Source organism: Nylanderia fulva, unplaced genomic scaffold (genome assembly GCF_048542155.1).
Source record: "Nylanderia fulva isolate GAGA-0341 unplaced genomic scaffold, ASM4854215v1 Scaffold16, whole genome shotgun sequence".
Taxonomy (NCBI): Eukaryota; Metazoa; Arthropoda; class Insecta; order Hymenoptera; family Formicidae; genus Nylanderia; species Nylanderia fulva.
The window spans coordinates 272,075-288,526 of NW_028189835.1; the positions used below are offsets into that span (position 1 = coordinate 272,075).

Consider the following 16,452-nt stretch of genomic DNA (forward strand, 5'->3'; position numbering starts at 1 on the left):
AACGTTTGAGAGCAAGATCGGAGAGAGTGTTCTACGATCGAATCTTTTACGCCAGATGCGAATCAATCTTTGTTAAGAATTTATTGCGTTTAACAAACAGCGGTGTTCAGTTCATTAAAACAATAATATTTATTTATTTTTATATTATTTTGTAATTAAGAAAAATTAATATTAAAATATAAATTAAGATATAAATTTTTTTTGTTTAATAATATGCACAGACATCTATAAATTTTCGAAAAATTTATAGAATGACGCAGTAAATTTCAGAAAGAAAGTAAGTTTTTACGATGGACATAATCTTTTTTTTTTAATTATACTTTTTTTTAATTATAATGTAAAGGTATATAGATTCAGAAAAAGAGAATAAAATAAAAAAATTTAATTTGTAACGGTCTGCAAAAAAAAAACATTCTCTATCATGTTTTCTTTTATAGATACCTGTGATGTCGCACGATGCCTCTCTTTATTTTGCAATGCTCGTTTCCAGTCTGTCCTTCGGTCGCGGTTCCATGGGTTTTGCACGCTTCTACCCCCATAGATGGTACAGGGGACAGAGACCCTGGACCAAACGAACCGCTGCTTTGTCTCCTATCCAGAATGTTAACTAATTCCACGGACGGTGTCGGCGAGAATGTGCCCTGAGGACACATGACATAAATTGCCGTCTTATGGCAGAGTTAAGGAAGACGTGCGGAAAATCTATTCGAATACACGTCAAGATTTACAAAGTTCGCGATCTTATTTTCGTGGACTCTATGAGAATCCTTCAGTCTTCGTTTCTCGATCTTTCTTTGATAAGTAATTAAATATATAAAACAAAAATTCAAATTTAAAAATTTATACAAGTAATAATCCATGATTTTTTCGTACTGATTGCTTCATGCATTTTTTGTACAATTGTTTCAACCCCTCTGCGAAATTGATCTTCCCAAAGATATCCAAATAAAATTACATTTTTAAAACAATGCGTATATTGCATTGGATAATCATAATCTTCAAGCAATTTAAGCAAAAATTATAATAAAGAAAGTAAATTAACAAAAGTAATAAACTAAAGTATCGGGAAAAGAAAATTATATATAGCAGATATAGCAAAAAATTTATTTGAATTATAATAAACATATTGAGAAGAGAGGATAAAGGAAGTAAGTTTAGGATCTTTCGAAGACTCTCAAGAGGATAGCCCTCTTTTTTATTTTTATAAAATAAAGAATAAAGATGCAACTCATAAATAGCGAACCATACATATACATCCATACATAAAACAAATGCATAGAATTTAATTCACATAGAGACAACTAAAAAATACAAAAACCAAAATGCGCGGCAAATTAGACGAAGAGAAGCTCGTCTCCTTTACAAGGCTGACGATTCATGGAGATCGTCGTCTCTCACCTGCAGCGACGGTCTTCGCAAAGGTCCGCCTTCCATACCCACTAATTTCACCCCTTTCACACTCTTTTTCGGACCCACGCTCGCAGGCGGATTTTCCTGAGTATTAAGATTGTACTCTGCGTTGCTTCTGTCGACGACCGCAACTCTGTCATTGTTGTCACGCGGCTTCTCGTTGCTCGGTCCAAGTTCGCAGCCGACCTTGGCATAGGACGGGGCACACGGAGCGATCGGTGTCGCCGGAATAATCGCCGGGATCCCGATCGACCGAGTGGGCGAGAGCACCAGGCCGGCCGGACCAGTTCGCAGGTTTCTCACCCCCAGGATCTGGCCCCGATAAGCATCGGTCTGAACGGACGCGTACTGATTCGCCGTAGGAGTCCGCGCCGGCGTCACGCAATTCCGCAAGTTCTGCAGATTCTGTAGATTATAGTTCGCCCTCTGTACGACCGAGATGCCGATGTTCTTCGTTCTCGGGTCGACGTGACCGCTCGTGTCCCCGGAATCGGTCACCACGTCCTCCACGTGATGATGATACGTGGTCCTCTCGTCGTCGTAAACCCCCGTGCCGTCGCACGAGTCTATGCCCGAGGTTGATTTCTGAAAGTTCACAATTTCGATTTATTTCACATTTTTTCATTTTATCTTATTATTTTTCGATTTGTCACAGAAAAAGAGGAATACTTCATTCAAGTATATTTTTAGTCTTGAACGCTATTTGATCCATTTAAGCATAGAATGCTCTTTATTGTAATCCAAAATCTTCATTTTAAGTTTGTGTGAAATATATTTTATTCCTAAGATATTATCTTGTTTGAAAATCGTTATATGGTAAAAACAAACTTATAGTCACATTTGAACTAAGAATTATTTTGTATGATTAATTACCGAAGATGAGTCCATGAGCGCGGCGCCAGAGTTGCTTTGCACGACACCCGAAGGTTCCTTGGATTTGCCGGGCGAATAAATGCTCAACACGTCGCAACATTCCGGGAAATAACCCTTGCCGAGCAGGTTTCTCGTAAGAAAACTGGTGAAGAGTTGAGTGAAGAGAGCGATTATCATGACGGCGGTGCGAAAGGGAAATTTCTGGGTCCGCGTCCTCGCGTCGTAGAATGGATATTCAATCAGGGGATATATGCTGAGTCCTTTTTCGCCGCCTGAAAGTGGCCTTTTACGTTCAAGTAATTTTATCTAGAGATTTATGAGAAATTCAGAAGTTGGAGTATAATTACGTCTCTGACGTTTTTATTTATATCATCTGAATAATTATGCTGAAGACTTGTTACTAACCAGCAAGACGAAGAGTGATAGCGATAAAGTATCCAGCCAGACAGCCGTAAGTATCCACCATGGAGGGCCAATGAATAACAGCTAATAATTGCGGGAACAGGACGACGTAAACGAGATCGGCACACAAATACCTTGGAATAGATACGATACCTTTATGTATCGATTGTACTTATTTATATGCGAGACAGGCGCATAAAGCTATATAAAAAGACTTGAGATAATAATGAAGCCAAATGTCATAAAACATGGAAAGTGAAATTAATGATGCTAAACAAGATGTTCTTTGCAAGAAATATTATTGTCATTAATTTATTGTCGCAGCTGTATCTGTTTGAAGTTTTTCAAATATGTATGATGCAAATAGAATTCTATTTTTATACTTACGAGAGATAATAAACACTGCTGACCATGAGAGCAACGAGAGTGGACAGCACGGAAACTGCGATTACGGAAATCCTCAAGACCCAGTTCAGTTCACGTTCGGATGCCTAATAAAAAAAGTAGTTTGAATAACGCCTATCAAAACCATCTATTAAACAATGATTATATACGAGTATTACTTTTGGTCGAATAGTGAGTTTGTAGACGTTTCTGGTGAACATGGAACTACTGGCGAGTATGCTGGAGTCTGCCGAAGACATCACTGCCGCCGAGATCGCGCCAAGACCTCAAAGTTAATTAGTACAGATATGGTAAGTTTTATGCTCAAATATTTTTTTTCGATTAAAAAAAAGAAACAATTCTTCTTAATCAAACCTACCAACAAAGGAGACCCATTGCGGCGTGAGATATCGCAGGACCATCGGCAATGCGGCGTTTCCATCATCTGTGGTGAACGATCTGTTGTATCCTGGAACTATGGACCAATCGGTAGCACGGGCAACTACTCCAATCACGGCCGATGGTACCGCGAGTATCAGACAACCAAACATCGCAGCTACTGATAGAGTTGTTGCGACAGAAGTGCTCTTAATACTTAGGATTCGTTGAAAATAACCCTGAAGAGAAAGAGAAAGAATTTTATGTCAAGAAGTTTATGCATCACACATTTATGATAAATCTAAAAGACATTTTGATAGTCTGAATTAAACTTGTGGTCTTATAATTTTTTATAAATAACAATGAAGAAAAAATGTTTTAAATGATTTGTATTAGTAATTCTTTTTCTTTTTAAAATAACACATGATTTTTTGCTTAAACCGTCCGCAAACTGAATTTATTGAAATGATTATTCTTCAGACGTGCTCTGAATATTCTTTCGACGTCTGTTTTGGATTTGAATGTTGAAAGTTTTAATTACCTGCCAAGGTATACCGCCAAACACCAGGAGCAACATGCCGTCCACCCACTCGCCCAGATCCTCGTTCTTTATATGTCCCAACCAGTCTCGTACATTGAGATTGTTCTCGAATGATACTGCGGGATGAAACATGGAGAAGGGTGCTGCTATAACTAAACCCAGCATAATGCATAATAGTTGCAGCGCGTCTGTGCACGCCACGGAATACAACCCTCCGAAGACTGTGTATCTGAAAAAAAACAAGATCATCCTTCTCTACTTTTCAGTAGTCGATCAACAATAATTTGTATTTTGATTTAAAAATATCTCGTTGAAATCAAATGGAGCTTGCAACCTTTCACGAATGCAGTAGTTAAATAAGTACAGAAATATATTATTGGAATAGATTTGTATTTACGAATATTGAAAATATTGAATTATTATTCTTACACGGCCGCTAAGAATGCTGAGGCGCAAACGCTGATATTCGGATCTACGCCGGCGACGACGGCCAGCGAGCTTCCTAGTGCCCTCAGGACGGCGCCGCACCAGAATAAATCGCCACACAATGCCGGAAGAAAGAGCAAACCCCCGACACCTGCGCCATATCGTTCTTGAAAGGGATCCAGCATTGTCACGTACTCGGCCTTCCTCATCGGACGTACGAAGAGCATGGCGCCTATAGGTGTAAGTTTAATTTGTCATTAATTAGTAAATTTAGTTACTAAATTAGTAGTAAGTAAATAAGTCTAAGTTGCCATTCATTTTATTAATTAATCAAGCATACAGAACACAAAAAACAAAATCGTCAGTCGACAATTCTCCGATTATTTTTTGCAAATATTGATTTGACATTTGGAACAAATGTCGAATTTATAGAGATCTTAAATCAGGACTATGTGTGAGATATATTTTGCATATATAATTGATAATGTTCGTACCGAAAATCAAACTGAGACTATATCCGATAGGAACTTGACACCAGGCCAGACCCTTCGTAAACATGGCCTCGGCAGTCCCGTTGACGAAAGCTCCTCCAACCCATGTCGCTGCACATGTAAGAATGTATATCTTATTGTATAACTCACATATATAAAGAAAAAAATTATTCTGTTTTTTAGATAGTTGACTTTAATTGATATTTTTAGGAGAAATATATATGTATTATATACGATTCTTTTTTTTTTATAAAAACTATTGTAATAATTTAGCTTTTTTATATATCTATATTTGTCACAACAAAAAGTATATATGCTTCTTTTCTCTATGTATAAATAACCAAGTATATTGACCACGAATATTTTTTCTATCTCATTTATATCACGAGAAAGGGGGATGAAAAAGAAGATAATTAACATCATGTTTTCTTATATTGCGAGTCTCAAAGTTTTTATTTTACGATAACGCAGAAAGAGAGATATTTAGTATAAATGGGAAAGACGAATAATAGAATTGTAAATTAAATAACGAAAATATAAAATGCGAAAATAGGTGAAAAGTAAGCGAATTAAAAGAAATCGATAGAAATATATTTCGCAAAATTTCGTATTCTATTTCTTCAGAATCAGAGTTGGTTTAAAAATAATAAAATCCAAAATGGGAGCAAGGAGCGCAGAGTGAATCAATATTAAATAAGATTACCTTTTCTTTTACACGATGTTACAATGAAATGTACTTGACACATGTCGATATCAAGAAGAAAATAAGCTCAAAATACGCGAGTGCTTTCTGCAAGGCAATTTCGTAAAATATGATGGAAAATGTAACGAACGTGGAAAGAGAGAGTGTTTCGTGAACACAACAGCTCATCGTAAATTATTGGTTTCATAGTGAGTTCAACGCCTGCAGAGAAACTGGTACCTACACCGCAGAAATTTTTTACATTGATTCTCGAAGAATTAATTTTGATATATTTTTGATTTTTTCCTTTTTATACATTAAAGTGTACAAAATATAACAAAAAATATATGCAATAGCTCACACTAAGGATTTAAAAATAAGAAAAAGATTTTCATAAATATATAAGAAAATTTTCTGCATTATAAATGAAATTAAAAATATAATTTAATTAATTTTTGTATTCATATATCTTTATAGATATATATATATATAATATATATATATATATATATATATATATATATATAAATTAAAGTATAAGTAATAAACACACACATATATATATATATATATATATATATATATATATATATCATTTTGTTTAATCTAACCTAATATAATTACGCACGCAAAGCGAAGTTATATTATTCTTTGATAATAAAATCTCAAAAATTGCGACGCATGCATACAAAAATTATTATTGCAATCAATGCATAAAATATATTAATTAATTATTCTACGCATAAAAATTCAATATTTAAATCTTTTACAGAAAATATGAACAAAGAAATAAAATTTTCTACAAGAATCTTTTGTGTTTAAATATCTACGCTTTTTTTAAACTCGCGCGAGAGTCCATACTCTATACTCCCATTACGCTGCGCGACTCGCGCGAGACTAATTCTCGTGAAGGGTATTGCAAGCGCGGGCCCGATGGTCACATGACCAGTGGTCACGTGACCACTGGTCATGTGACTACTGGTCATGTGACCATCGGGCCCGCGCTCGCGATACCCCGCATAAGAATTAGTCTCGCGCGAACCGCGCAGCGTGTTAGACGTGTGGGATGTATTAATCTAATGCAAAGGATTCACATTTTCACACGCTTGTGTTGTCTAGTATTATAAATGCTTCATCAATATTCGTATACTTATATATAAATATCACATTTTGTTTTGATTCTTGGCCTTGCTATCATTTGAAGCATTCATTGAGCAGGAAATTCGTAATACGGATAACAGGGTTGATTTATCCTAATTGAGATCACATATTGCGCGATCAGAAAAGCACAATCGTAATAAATTTCAATAATAGTTTTATGCTAAATTCATATATTTTGAACTGTCTTGACATTACTTTTCTAATATAAATATAAGGAACTTTTCAAACAATCTACAAGTTATTTATTTGCTACAATAATAGTTCTTATTTCATGATCAAAGTATGAGAGGCTCTATATTTATTATTTTTTTTATATCGAATCTTGAAATATAATTACCAATAAGAGTGAAAGAGCCGAGCATAGGACCAAGGCGACGATTCGCCAGTATCATGTCATCTTGACCTTGCGCAGCCTTTCGTCTCTTAAACGCGGCGGCCCATATCCCGACCCCCAGCACCGCGATGTAAAACAAAGTCACGCCGATTACGCCTGTTACGTACAACCCCATCCTCTTCGTGGTCTCCTTCCGTATGTGGACCCTGCAACTGAATGGTTGATAGTAAAAACGAATGCGATAATAGTCGGTGTCGCTGATATATCCGTAACAGGACTCTCAAACTCGATATGTTAACGGATCATATCGTAGAAGTAGAGGAAAGGTGGCTATTTTCCGTCATCTCTTGATAGGTGATCCTACATGTCATCACAGAAAAAACAGTATTCTTGAAAGAATGCAAATATGCCTTGATTCAAGTATATTTTATCCTTATAATAGCGCCAAATATAAATAATTTTGGATTATCCTTATAATAGCGCCAAATATAAATAATTTTGGATAAAGGATAATTTATCTTTAAAACAAAATATTCTTGGTTGAAGCTGAAATTTACTTATAAATATTGCAAGGACAAGTGACAAGTGAGCATCGGATATAAGCGGTACTTTCAAGTATATATAATAATTCTTAGTTCAAATGTGACTAATCGTAAGTTTGTTTTTACCATATGCGATTTTTAAAACAAGAATATATTTTAAGGATAAAATATACTTCACACAAACTTATTTATTATTAAGGCAAATGAAAATTTTTGATTATAAAGAGCATTCTTTGCTTAAATCAATCAAATAGCGTTCAAGAATAAAAATATCCTTGAATCAAGAATTCCTTTTTTTCTGTGATGTTTATCCGCTTTTATTCCATCCTTTCTACAAGATCCAGTTGTAGGTCAAACAAGCCATGGAAAGGAGAAAGCTGATCATATTTTCTTCGTTAGCTTCTTCTGAGTTCTTTGATTATCGTAAGAGAGTTTTGTCTCGTTAAAATTTTTATATAGGTATTTCTACATTCTTTTTTACTTATTAAAAATTGCTGCTGCATTGTTTATTTTTCGATTCTTTTATTTCTTTGCTACAATAGCTTTCTTCTTACAAACAATTTTGTCAAAAAAATTTTAAATGTCATTGATTATGATACAACATAATGACAACAGCATAACAACTGATTATAGTTAACAACCGGATGTATGTTGTTAAGATATTTTTTAGATGCGATTATATGTATACTATAATCTTGAAATTTGATGCATATCTTTTATGTATAATCTGTACTCCAAATACTATTTTTCTCTGTCTGTCTTTTTTTCAACATTATATGTTTAACAAGCTTAATAATGACTATCACGTGTGTCGATGATTGGATAATAGAGAGATAGAGAGATGGAAAAAAAGGAAAGAGAGTAAGAATGTAAAGCCGCGTTCTCGCGATCAATACCGCGTATTAATTGTTCCGTCTTCTTAATTAAAATCTCTCTACAAATAAATCTGCGTAGTTACGCCTCCGTTCATTAGTCGATACTAATGAGAAGAAACCTCTAGCCTTTGATATTTAAAAAATCGATATTCGCGTATCGAGAAAGACAGTAAATCCAACAAAGTTAAATTACTATAAAATATGATCAGATATGTATATTTTATATATATTGCATAATGTTATATTAATGAATAATAAATTATTTGCACTTAAGAGAATTGCCAAAAAATTCTGATTGTTATTTTCTGTTAAATAAAAATATATAATTTATGAAAACTTTTTTAACACACGTTCCGATCTCTTCAAAAAATAATGCAACATTTATGATTTACATTTTGACAATTTATTTTTACATAATATATACTATGGTAGAAAAAAAAATATATATATCTAAGGTAATCAAAAAACAAATTTTCGAAACAATTAGCACATTTGAACTAACAGAGATATAATTAAATTAAAAAAAAAATAAAAGCCTAAGAGTTATGTGATGTTTGAATATATTTTTATCTAAGATCGAGAGCTTATTTAATTGCATACGATATCACACGTGGTCATGACCGATGACATACAGGGTGACATTTATAATTAAGCAGCATTTCGTAAGCTGCTACGCCAATGCACAATTCATGACGCGTTCTCGACGTAGAAAAGCTAATCGAGTGCGATGGCAATTGTATAACACAGTTTAAAATTCAAGTATGCCCCAGATATTGGACAGGATGGGTCGTGGGGTCATGACCCTTAGCGCGCATGGCGCACCACCAACTGGATTCTACAAATTTAGAAATGCTCTGCATTATTAATTCGCGGGAGACGGCACTTTCGACAAACTGACGTTTCACGTACGAATGTTCTACGTGTGCGTAAAAATTTGCCACATGTACACAGGACACGTGCAGAAATGAATCTATTAAAGAGAAAGAGAGAAATATACGATCCGTTCGCGATATTTATATGAAAACTGTATCTCTCTAGTGCAGATGTGAAGTAGCAGTAAACTTAAAAGTACAAGATGCATCCAGAATCAATATTTATTCTTAAATGTATCGCGATATTTTAATGACTTTGTATATACAATTTTTCACGTTTAAACAATATTGTTGCAAAAGCTTTATCCTTCCACATTGATTAAAAAATAGTTTTAATATAATATCTAGTTTAATAATCTATATATGCTCAATCTATATATGGAATAAAATATTTAAATAAAGTTACCATATTTAATTACACGTACAAAAGAATAACAGAATAATTTTTATAAATCTATGTATATTAGATCTATCTATTTAAAGAGTGATGAGAGAGAGAGAGAAAGAGAAAGAGAAAGGAGATAATTTATTTATTTTCATGTTATTATTCACGATTTATTTTTTTAATTTTATGATTGATTTTTGTTTTATTTTTATTTATTTCAATTAGATAAAATATCAATCAATTCTTATTTATTGAACAAATATTTAAATTTTTTAAATTTACTGCATGTTGCACACACTGAATGCATAAAAGATCCTTTATAATTCTGACATATAAAACCGTTTTTAGATTAAATTATTAAAGTTTTTCATTTTACACACACATACATACACGCACACACGTATGTAAAGCTATTTGTTCCTCGTTTCTCACAGTTCTAAAACTATCGGCACATCTCTTTTAAAGCATGTGTGCTTTTACAAATGCGTTTGCACGTAACAGTTTTAGAATACAACCACGTCAATTGGTGATCTATTTAACATAGCTCTATATAGAGATGCATACGTACAGTTACATACTTAAACGTCAATAATCAATAAACACACGTTGCAGTAATAGTTCTATATATTGCGAATACCAATATTTAATAATTTACTTGTGAAAACATATAAAGAACAATATAATATTAGGAAAATAATTTCGAGAACTCGAGGATGTTATCTTTCCTTATTGATTTGGAATTTATATTTCACGCAACAAAAATGTATTAAAAAAAATAAAAAATACAGAGAGAAAAAAATGAAAAATTTTTTGCACGCTATTGAAGATAAAAATAAATTACGAAATCTTATTCTTGACTTAATATCAAGCGCATCCTTTGAAAAAATTGAATTTTTAATTTTAATTAAAAAGATATTTAATACTGAATAATATTAAAGAATTGCATATAAAAATTTACACCTATATTAAAGAATTATATTAATAAGAAAAAAAATGGAATACAATTTTTGATAAGAAATCAATGCTAGAATTCGATAGATGTACCGCTTTAAAAGTGCGAGAACGGGTAAATTTATTTCTTCCCAGATAGGGAAGTCTATCTCTCTCGTCGATAATATGCTCACACCTATAATCTCGCTATCTCACCGATACAAAAATAGAAAAACATGCTAATATATGCGCTTGGTCGTGATGAAGGGTAAGCAGGTCTCTCAAAGGACGAGACAAAGCGAAGAAAAAGATGTGAGAAAAAGCTGTTTGATAATTTTATGCGAAAGTGCTTTTCAAGGCTTACCAATCGTAGAAGAATTTGTCAACAGGATATTTCCAATTATGAATATCACGGCCAAGGGCCCCGTTCCGATAGGGAAGAGGTGAATAGAGTAGAGAGGAAGAGATTATATTTACTATGGGGTATAAGAGCTTCTTGAAAGAGAGGAATAAAGAGCGATAAACCAATGTATATTCGACACGATTAATAGATGAAGAATAATTCATCTTATTATTAGCGAATAATTGCAAAATCGATGTCAGAGTAAAAAACGTAAAGTAATTTGCTTACAATTCGCATTTTATAAAATGCTAATTGTGCCAATTATATTACTAAAAAATACACATATATTGAAAAACAATAAATACAATAAATATGCAATCTTTGAAATGCATCGAATTTCAATATGTAACATGTGCATTGTAAAGTTAGAAAAAAGCAAAGCTGATTGTGAGTTGCATATGTCAAGTGAAAGCTGCATCAGTGAACGCATATTGACACCAGATGTTAAAATTGCTCGAAATTGACTGGGAAAATTTCTGGTGAATTTCGCGAAGGCGTTGGCGAGAAACAGTTCGCGCAAGCTGAAGATCACTTGGCTCACCCTTGACGCGAATAAAATCAGCGCACACGGTTTATCTTTGAACGTGAAGTCCGGGCCTAGACATCGGCTAGTTTGCTGCCAACTTTTCAAACCAGTCAGAAACATATTTACGTCGGATCGATCTCATATCTTCGAGTTTACACTCCAAAGTGAAAAATATCGTGCTTTTTTTTCATTGATAGCGACACTACTTGCAGTGGCATGAATAATATCGAACGAGAGATGTCGATTTCTTAATTTCATATACATAGAAAGATAAGTGTTTCTAATTCACATTTTTTAGTTACTTTATTCATATATAAGATGTAAGATGTGAGAATTATTCTTACTACTTTCGATTGACGAGTTTTAGATATTTCTATAAAAAAGATTTTACTCTATGTTCTTTTTTAATTCTTTTTAATAATTAAGATTAAATATTTTAATAATTAATTTTTGGGTTTAAAAATGCTATTTAAGATAGTCTAAAAATAATTATTTATAAAATATTTCTGCTTAGCTTAAGTAATTCTATCTATGTACTTTTAAAGGGTTTGTAATCCATAAAAAATGTTTATAATTTTTATTTATTATTGTTATATATTTTATTTATAAAGCGAGCAAGTAATCCTCAACACAAATGAACATTATAAATTAAGAGCGTTGGATTGATAATAAATGAGTAAAGATTTTAGATACTTGAGAATGATTCCTACATTTAATGTTTACGTTTTACGATACATCAATAATACGATACAAAATATTTAAATATAGATTCGTCTTTACATTTTAAAATTAATGTAAATAAATATGTTTATATATTACAGGAAAAATATATTTTCATCGTTCTGACATTTTTAATAAAACTTTAACAAGTAGAGAACAGTGTTTTAAATATATATTGCTAAATCCACCACTCCTCCCTCTCTCCCTCTCAAACATTTATTTACGTCCAATTATTTTATTGAATAATAATTAGAAGAAAACAATATAAAAAATGAAAGAGAAAAAAGAAGAGAAAAGAGAAGAAGAGAAGGTCGAAATTCGGAATCATATTACTTACCACGAGCTACCCCAGCGAGATCATGCAGAGAGAGAGAGCTCCTCTCACGCGGACACAGCCATCTCACCGTCTGCGTCTCGATTTCCTCTCTTTTCGCGGGGTGGAAAAGTTCGAGCAAGAAGGAAATCGGGTTCTCTCGCCGGCGCGACACACGAATTCGATGCACTTGGTCCCGACCGGGCGTTAGCCGTGCGACAGAGAGCAGCCTGGCAATACGACTGAATCTCTTTGACGGCACTCTCGCAGCATTCGGCTGACACGCTGCTGGACCGCCAACCACCTCGCTGGGGGTAGCTGGGGGTAGCGCGCGCGTCACGGACAAGGACGGAGCACGCGCGCGCGCAAGATACAGATATACAGGGTGCCTCGTTTCATTGCCGCTATCTGTAATAAGTGCATCCACTGTGGAGGAGACAAAAATCGATTGTCACCAAATTCTCTCTTTCAAATATATTAAGTATAGTATTATACAAAATATGCAGTGTTTGCTGTTATCTCGAAATAAATATCTAGAATAATGTTCAGATAATTTACTTTAGAGTCAGAGCGCATAAAAGTATGAATATATTTTTATATCCCTTTTATAATTTATATTTTTTTATAACTGTGTTTACACATAGGCGATTTTAAAAATAATATTATCTGGAGGTTGTCTAGATTCTAGATGACTCGCCATATCATTTTATTTTTTATGTAGATATATTTAAAACAAAGTCATCTTCATCTTATCTAATATGAATTTACATATATTTTCATCTTATTCTAGCTAATTTTAAAATCTAATTATTTTAATTATTAAATTATATTATTAATATATATTATCTAATTATAAAATTTAATTATTTTTTATTGTTTCTCAAACACAATTTGAATTTTTTATTTATGCTTTGTAAAAATATAGCAAAAATGTGATTTATGTTGCCAGATAGTTAAAAATGTAACAATAACAATTGTTAATTTCCAAAATTAATTTTCTCGATAACAAAAGTTTGAATGAAATAATTTTATCTCTAATTGTAGAATTATCTCGTTTTTAATTGCATTAATAACGGGGTAATTCTACATAAAAATAACATTCTGTATAGTCCGTAAAAATATTGTGTATTGAGATCGCGAATGAAGAGAAATGAGAAACGAGTTTCAGATCGATCGTAAAGTGGGACAAGTGATCATCATTCAGAATCTCAATTTTGCATAGTAAGCTGTATCTGACAAGGGTTGTCACAATTTTCATTCAACAATTATTAAAATAATTATTGAAAATTATAAAAATTTTTCTATGAATTTCAACCCCTTTAAAAGGTACATAGATAGAATTACTTAAGCTAAGCAAAAATATTTTACAAATAATTATTTTTAAATAGAATATCTGAAATAGAGTTTGAACCTAAAAATTAATGATTAAAATATTTAATGTTAATTATTAAAAAAAAAAAATTAAAAAAGCAAACAAACAAAGAGTAAAAGATCTTTTCTATAGAAAAATCTAAAACTCGTCAATCGAAAGTGGTAAGAATAAAACGAACACCTTATATATGGGTAAAGAGTGACAGAGTAAACGAGAAGAAGAGCTGGATCCATCTATGGGCCGTGATAAAAGAGGGAGATCTAGCGAAAGAGAAGTATAAGATCCGAAAAGAGACCTGCGATTCTTTAGAAAAAAGAAGGAAAATATAAGGGAGAGAGAGAGAAAAATTCGCAAAAGTAGAGAAAGACAGTTACGCCTGGGTGGGTCAATGTTTCATCGTGACAGATGTAATGTCAATGCTACAGGAGATATCGAGAAACAGCGAATAGGTGGATTCTAAAAAGATTCATAAATTTTTTTATTAAAAATAGAAAATAAGAAAGCGAGCAGAAAATGTCGCGTAGACAAGTTCTAGATTATATAAGGAACAAATTGAAAACGTTCGCTCGAGTTGAAGATGGAGCCGAAGACTCTTTGGGAGATTCGATCGAATGAGAATATTAATAGAAAATACAATAGAAAATATGTGGGTTAGTAAAAGGAACTTGTAATAATTCGTGAAGAAAAAACGTATAAGAATCAAGAGAGGAAAAATTGAACAAATAAAAATAGAGATATAGTAAATGTATAAATAGATAAAAATTTTGAAGAATTATATATATATAGATAAATTTATTCTAGACTACGTGAAATCTCCTTTACATAATAACTATATTATGAGCTTATTTAAAAAAAAAAAGAGAAAAAACAAAAAGATGATATACTTTACTTCCTAGACTTACCTAAACTTAAAATCCTAGAATAATTAAAAAAATAATCTTATTCATAGAACGTATAATTAAAAGACATAATTTGTATATCAAGTATTAGAAATATAAAAAATATTTCAAAACCAGAAAGAAAATTCAGAAAGATACACAAAAGAAATAGGGAGAGCAAGAGAAAGATAGGAAAATAGATAGATCGATAGATAGAGATAAAGTGAAAGGGGGATGAAAAAGGAAGAGAATAAGAAAGCGACGCGAAATGGAAGGAAAGAGTGCGAGCTAGTGAGAGGGAAACACGTTCGTATACGGGGGCGAGGGGATAGTATTGATCTGTTCGCGCAAACTCCTGGTCCTTAGGCTCCCTCCGCGAGCAGAGCCGTCAGACCCTCGCCCTGCCTGTCACCACCCTCGTCCTGTTCCACTCGCAGCTTCCGAAACGCACTCCGTGCAATTCAGAGTTCTTGGGAGATTTGCAGCTTCCTCATTCTTCTTAAACACCGTTTCATATTTTTATATAATACAGAACGCACATTCTTTCTCGTCTTGTTCTACTTTGACATGTTACAATATTATCAGAAATAGATAATAATCCTTAAGGTTCGCCAGTAATAATTAAAAGTCGACTTTTACCATTGAGGAAAGATTTTTATTAATTATTACTGGCGAACCTTAAGGATTATTATCTATTTCTCTGTGCAATCCAGAGTTCTTGGGAGATTTGCAGTTTCCTCATTCTTCTTAAACACCGTTTCATATTTTCATATAATACAGAACACACACTCTTTCTCGTCTCGTTCTACTTTGACATGTTACAATATTATCAGAAATAGATAATAATCCTTAAGGTTCGCCAGTAATAATTAAAAGTCGACTTTTACCATTGAGGAAAGATTTTTATTAATTATTACTGGCGAACCTTAAGGATTATTATCTATTTCTCTGTGCAATCCAGAGTTCTTGAGAGATTTGCAGCTTCCTCATTCTTCTTAAACACCGTTTCATATTTTCATATAATACAGAACGCACACTCTTTCTCGTCTCGTTCTACTTTGACATGTTACAATATTATCAGAAGTAGATAATAATCCTTAAGGTTCGCCAGTAATAATTAAAAGTGGACTTTTACCATTGAAGAAAGATTTTTATTAATTATTACTGGCGAACCTTAAGGATTATTATCTATTTCTCTGTGCAATCCAGAGTTCTTGGGAGATTTGCAGCTTCCTCATTCTTCTTAAACACCGTTTCATATTTTCATATAATACAGAACACACACTCTTTCTCGTCTTGTTCTACTTTGACATGTTACAATATTATCAGAAATAGATAATAATCCTTAAGGTTCGCCAGTAATAATTAAAAGTCGACTTTTACCATTGAGGAAAGATTTTTATTAATTATTACTGGCGAACCTTAAGGATTATTATCTATTTCTCTGTGCAATCCAGAGTTCTTGGGAGATTTGCAGTTTCCTCATTCTTCTTAAACACCGTTTCATATTTTCATATAATACAGAACGCACACTCTTTCTCGTCTCGTTCTACT

At 33.0% G+C, this 16,452-nt stretch overlaps 1 protein-coding gene across 1 annotated transcript in view; it reads right to left on the reverse strand.

The window, feature by feature from the left end:
• Positions 1-12,956, reverse strand: part of LOC114942444 (high-affinity choline transporter 1) — a 19,172-nt gene extending 6,216 nt beyond the window's left edge. Inside the window, exons 1-12 of the mRNA XM_029317819.2 lie at positions 12,673-12,956; positions 7,086-7,294; positions 4,909-5,016; positions 4,418-4,646; positions 3,989-4,217; positions 3,449-3,686; positions 3,249-3,355; positions 3,073-3,176; positions 2,689-2,819; positions 2,284-2,555; positions 1,399-1,995; positions 442-641 (exon numbers count right to left, since the gene is read on the reverse strand). Coding sequence (XP_029173652.2) covers positions 442-641; positions 1,399-1,995; positions 2,284-2,555; positions 2,689-2,819; positions 3,073-3,176; positions 3,249-3,355; positions 3,449-3,686; positions 3,989-4,217; positions 4,418-4,646; positions 4,909-5,016; positions 7,086-7,257 — 2,387 coding nt within the window. The 5' untranslated portion in view covers positions 7,258-7,294; positions 12,673-12,956. The remainder of the gene's footprint in view (positions 1-441; positions 642-1,398; positions 1,996-2,283; positions 2,556-2,688; positions 2,820-3,072; positions 3,177-3,248; positions 3,356-3,448; positions 3,687-3,988; positions 4,218-4,417; positions 4,647-4,908; positions 5,017-7,085; positions 7,295-12,672) is intronic.
• Between the last annotated feature and the right edge of the window lie 3,496 nt (positions 12,957-16,452).